General features: G+C 46.9%; 1 protein-coding gene across 1 annotated transcript; it reads left to right on the top strand.

Annotated features, from left to right (window-relative positions):
- Nucleotides 1-507: 507 nt before the first annotated feature.
- LOC144706124 (uncharacterized) lies at nt 508-3530 on the top strand. Its single transcript, XM_078579025.1, has 8 exons — nt 508-954; nt 1060-1206; nt 1559-1624; nt 1693-1761; nt 1879-1962; nt 2045-2194; nt 2305-2400; nt 3230-3530. The coding sequence occupies exons 1-8, from the start codon at nt 589-591 to the stop codon at nt 3272-3274; spliced, it is 1023 nt and encodes a 340-aa protein (XP_078435151.1). The 5' UTR covers nt 508-588; the 3' UTR covers nt 3275-3530.
- The last annotated feature ends 1584 nt before the right edge of the window (nt 3531-5114 follow it).

The raw sequence follows: 5114 nt of genomic DNA, 5'->3' as shown, positions 1-5114 counted from the left end.
CACACCGCAAATGGCGGAACTTCTCCGACCATCCGCACTGCTTCGGGCTCAATCCACAGAGTGAGCAGTTTCTATTAGGTCAGACTTTGGGTGCAGACATTCATGACTGGAACAGTAACAAAGTCCCTCGCTAATTCCAAAAGAGCGACGTGACTTTGCATCCTCTTCCCGTCAGTTGACTGATTTCCATTTACCACAGTCGACCATCCACCTATTCTTTTTTCATACTCTATCAGACTGTTAGTTAGATGATTTATTTCCGCCGTAGATTTGACATTTATTAACGTTTTCTAGGCTTGCAGTGTCCTTTTTGTTCATTTGGAAAAGTTTACTTATGTAAGGACGATAGTACCGGTTGAAGATCCCGTAACTCTCTCTCTCTCTCTCTCTCTCTCTCTCTCTTAGAATCTTGCATTTTATTTCCCTAATTGCAGATCCTACATTGTTCCTGACTTTATAAAAGGATCCTACGAGGATCATCAAACGCCTCAAAAAAAGGCTTTTATCTTCTCTCTCTCTCTCTCTCTCATAATCCGATACGGTGTCGCCGTCTTCCTTCCCGGATCACAAGTGCACCATCAAACACAAATGGCAGCCTTCCCTTACCATCCCAACCAAGAAATCTTCTCCACTGATGCCGCTGGTCTTCCTAGTGTCCATTACTTGTCCATGCTCTTGCCCCCGTCGCATGAAAAGGAGCAAGCACGGCACCATGAATCAGGAGGGTCTTTCCCCTCATTCTCTGCGTTTCAGTCTCCTTTTTATTCTCAGGGGGAGTTTTTAGCGGAGAAGATGAACACCAACTCCTCCATACCCACAACTCATGCAAGAAGCAGCTCTCTTGACAGCGGCAAAATCTCCTGCTCTTTGTCCGCCATCGAAGGATGCGAAACCTCTCCACAAGGGAAGAGGAAGGTTGACCAGCAATGCGGTTCCAGCTCTTCAAAGCCCAAAGTGGGTGCTAGTACTCCTAATTTGGGTTCTGCTTTCCTTCAATTTATCAGCCGTCAAAGAAATTCATGCAGATTCAGTCAACAATCCCCTTCCCATCTATTTCAGAGTGCGATGAACTCAAAGCAGAAGAAGAGCTGCGGCGACGTGGGGAAAGCAGTTGAGAAGAGGGCTCCCAAAGAGATGCCTTCCGGATTTATTCACGTGAGAGCTAGGAGAGGGCAGGCCACAGACAGCCATAGCCTTGCTGAGCGGGTACGCTATTCATATTCTCAAGCTGCATTGCAATTCATATACCTTGTTAAGCGGGTCCGTTATTGTCTGTCACTTCTCTCTCTCTCTCTCTCTCTCTCTCTCTCTCTCTCTCTCTCTCTCTCTCTCTCTCTCTCTCTCTCTCTCTCTCTCTCTCTCTCTCTCTCTCTCTCTCTCTCGCTCTCTCCCTCTCTCTCTCTCTCTCTCTCTCTCTCTCTCTCTCTCTCTCCCTCTCTCCCTCTCTCCCTCTCTCCCTCTCTCCCTCTCCCTCTCTCTCTCTCTCTCTCTCTCTCCCTCTCCCTCTCTCTCTCTCTCCCTCTCTCCCTCACTCTCTCTCTCTCTCTATCCTGCGCAGGTAAGGAGGGAGAAGATAAGGGAGAGGATGAAAATGCTGCAAGGTCTCGTGCCGGGCTGCGATAAGGTAAAACCGAGACTGCGTCTGAAAATTTCCTTCCTCGATATCTTACTCCATTGCTTCGAATGACAAAGGTAACGGGCAAGGCCGTGCTGCTAGATGAGATCATAAACTATGTACAATCCCTGCAGAACCAAGTGGAGGTGAGGCAAAATGATTCTTAGAAGAATTAGTGGGCCACTATCTTTCTCATTTGTACATTATCCTCTCCTCGTCTGAGAAACACTCACGTCAGAGACTCACTGACTCTACCATTGCAGTTACTATCCATGAAGCTCGCTTCTTTGGACCCTTTAGTTTACGAGCTGGGCCTCGATCCTGACGGCTTCCTGACCTCGCCAGAGGTTGAATCCAAACCTGCATTCAATTCATTTACGTGCTTATCCCAATTCTTTGACCGATCGATTGATTGTGTTGATATCGCAGAAGCTCGCCGGGATATCTCTCAGATTATCTAACACGCTGCCGACGGCTTCCCACGGAGCGATTGCTTTTGCCAATGCCGCAAATAGTCGTCTTGCTCAGAACAGCTCAGCTCCGTTTCTTGTACACGAGGCTCCTTCGCTTTTCAACCAGGTCTTCATTCTTCGAGTGATAATCGCTGCTGAGGATCTCATTCCATTAAAATTATTTCGACTACAGTAACAAACATGAGCTTAAGGAGATACTCTTCATTTCATTTGTAGGGTCATGAACATTGCATCTCAACACAACCGGATGATAATGGCGGAAGCCTGTTTGGTGGTGTCGATTTCAGCCTCACCCAGACATCTCTATTACAGGTGATTCCGGGGAGTGAATCTTGACAGTGGTCTCTCTCTCTCTTTCTCTCTCATTTCTAATTCTCTTATTTTTGTCTCTAGTGTCGCTAACAAAGTCATCTCTTCTTTCTCGTTTTTATACATCTATTATTTTCTCCCTTTATAAGTCTCTCCTGTTTTCATTCTATTTCTACCTCTTTTGTTCTCTCTTCTTTCAATCTCCATCTCTTCGATTCTTTATCGTTTCTGTCGCGCTCTTTATTTCTATCGTGAGTCACGAGTTTCTCTTTTTTTTTTTCTCATTTCTCTGTCCTCTCTCTGACTCTCCCTCGCCTCTTCTTTTTTTCTCTCTCTTATTTTCTGTCTATTTTCTTTTTTTTTCTTGTCCTTTCCTATTTATCTATCTCTGTTACTCCTCACTCTCTCTCTCCTGTCATTATCCCTGATCTTTTTTTCACTTTCTATTTATTTTCCTTTCTTTCTTGTTTCTAAGCCTGTGTGTCCCTAAAGTTCTCTTAACTTCCTTCCTCTCTCATCTCTCTTCTTTCTTTATTTTACGTTTCCTACTCTCTCTCAATCTCCGGCTTGCCTCTCTTATCATCTCTATCTCCGTATATTTGCGGCGTTGCGTTCATCAGCTCTCTCTCCTCTCCAATTCCCTTTTTCTCTTTTTTTTGTCTCGTCATATCTCAACTTACTTTCTCTCACCCCCGCTTTCTTTTCATCCTCGTTTCTATGCCTTATTTGCGACGTCTGTCTATGTATGTCGCTCTACTTATCTATCTTTACTCTATATCCATAGCATGTTTTTCCGTTCTTTGGCGCTGAATGTGAGATTGGCGTGGTATAGGTGGAGACTCCGTTCAAAAGGACTTCTCGCTACTCTAGAGGTTAAACTTGGTCAGTGAAACAAGATTTCTTGGTGTCCGTCATCTGACGAAGAGACAGGAGCGACTAGCAGAGGAGGGAGGAGAGCCGTCCGTGCCATGTAGTATGGCGACTGATACGACCTCCCACTGCACGACTTGTTGCCCATATTTTAATGTACCGAACCTCGCTTCTCCAGACCCTAAGACAAATAATTCAGTTCCCCCCTAGGAAACTGTACTCCATACGGTTCTTTTTCTTCCTTCCCTCGCTAGTTGCTTCTATTCAATGCTTCCTGTTGGATCAGTCCTGGTCGTCCGCCATGCGATGCGAACACCTGTCCGTCTGGGTCCTCTGGAGTCTGGCCCATCCGATTCTCTCTCTCTCTCTCTCTCACTCGCTCTCTCTCTCTCTCTCTCAATCGCTCTCTCTCTCTCTCTCTCTCTCAATCGCTCTCTCTCTCTCTCTCTCTCTCTCTCTCTCTCTCTCTCTCTCTCTCTCTCTCTCTCTCTCTCTCTCTCTCTCTCTCTCTCTCTCTCTCTCTCAAAATCGCTCTCTGTCTCTCTCTCTCAATCGCTCTGTCTCTCTCTCTCTCCCTCTCACACTCTCAGTTTATCACTCCGTCTCTCTCTCTCCCTCTCACATTCTCAGTCTATCTCTCCGTCTCTCTCTCTCCCTCTCACACTCTCAGTCTATCTCTCCGTCTCTCTCTCTCCCTCTCACTCAGTTTTTCTCTCCGTCTCTCTCCCTATACCCCTCTCCTCTTTCTCTCCCCACCTCCCCCTCTCTATCTCTCCCTATCCCCGCCCCTCTCTCCCTCTACAGTGCCTGTGTCCTGTTCCCATAGATGTTAATCAACAGGGGCGAGGACCTGCTTCTCTCGCGATTTAGCCGGCAGGTTTGCGTCAGCCGTTCTCTCTCTCGCAGTAGTCGGGTCATATCATGTGATCCTCGTGGTGCAAGGATGGCGAGCCAGTTGGCGAAGGGACAGCGATAAGAGATTGTCGCGTTGGAGCACTCATTTGTTAACTGAGACCCTACCGACCAATTCCACGTTCCCCGGCGATACCTGTTTGCTCGGTGAGGGACAGCGAGGACGAAGCCCCAAGTGCAGAAAATAGACGGTTTTCTTCGTCCTCAGGCGTTCTGGGTTGCTGGTGTCGGTAATGGAGCTGTAGAAGTAGAGAAATTCTAGAGAACGGACACGAGAAAGATGAAGAAACTACCGCAAACCTTTTCACTACAAATGTAAGTTACAATTCATTACAGAGCAAAGACGGTAGTTTTCCCATTGAGAAACGGCACGTAAAGCCGCCGAAAAACTGGTTTGCGCCGCCAGTTAGCCAGTTGGATCGTCGACTAACAGCTGGAAGGTGTGCAAGAGAGAATTGCGAATGGCCCGTCCTCAGCTTCTCAGTCTACGCTTAGGGCTCAGGCTAGAAACAGCCTTAGCTTTTGAACGGGTCTGATCCTTGCAAGTGAGAATGTGAGATAAAAACTGAGACCTAGCGAACGGGCATTTGACTAGAGATTTTGTAGAACAAATTGGACCCCTTTCTCCCTCTCGTAGTGGCGAGGCCAGCCACATAATCGGTGAAGTCCTGTTCTTGGTGCCCCACCCATGACGATAAGGATGAAATCTCGAACATGATACTAGGTCTGGCGTAGAAAGAAAGTATACGCCACGTGCATCGTTGACGAGTACCAAAAACTAGACGATAACGCCGACCTGAAAAGGCGAAGACCTTCACACAGTTGAAGGGCGTCACCTATGCGTGCAAGGTAAATAGAATTCGTCACATTTTACAGTTAGTTTACGTCGTAAAAAATCGAGTCGCATCTTTCACTTGATTTCTGTGACTATGCTT

The sequence above is a fragment of the Wolffia australiana genome, chromosome 7 (genome assembly GCF_029677425.1).
Source record: "Wolffia australiana isolate 7733 chromosome 7, ASM2967742v1".
NCBI classification, from domain to species: Eukaryota; Viridiplantae; Streptophyta; class Magnoliopsida; order Alismatales; family Araceae; genus Wolffia; species Wolffia australiana.
This window is presented reverse-complemented; position numbering and strand designations above follow the sequence as displayed.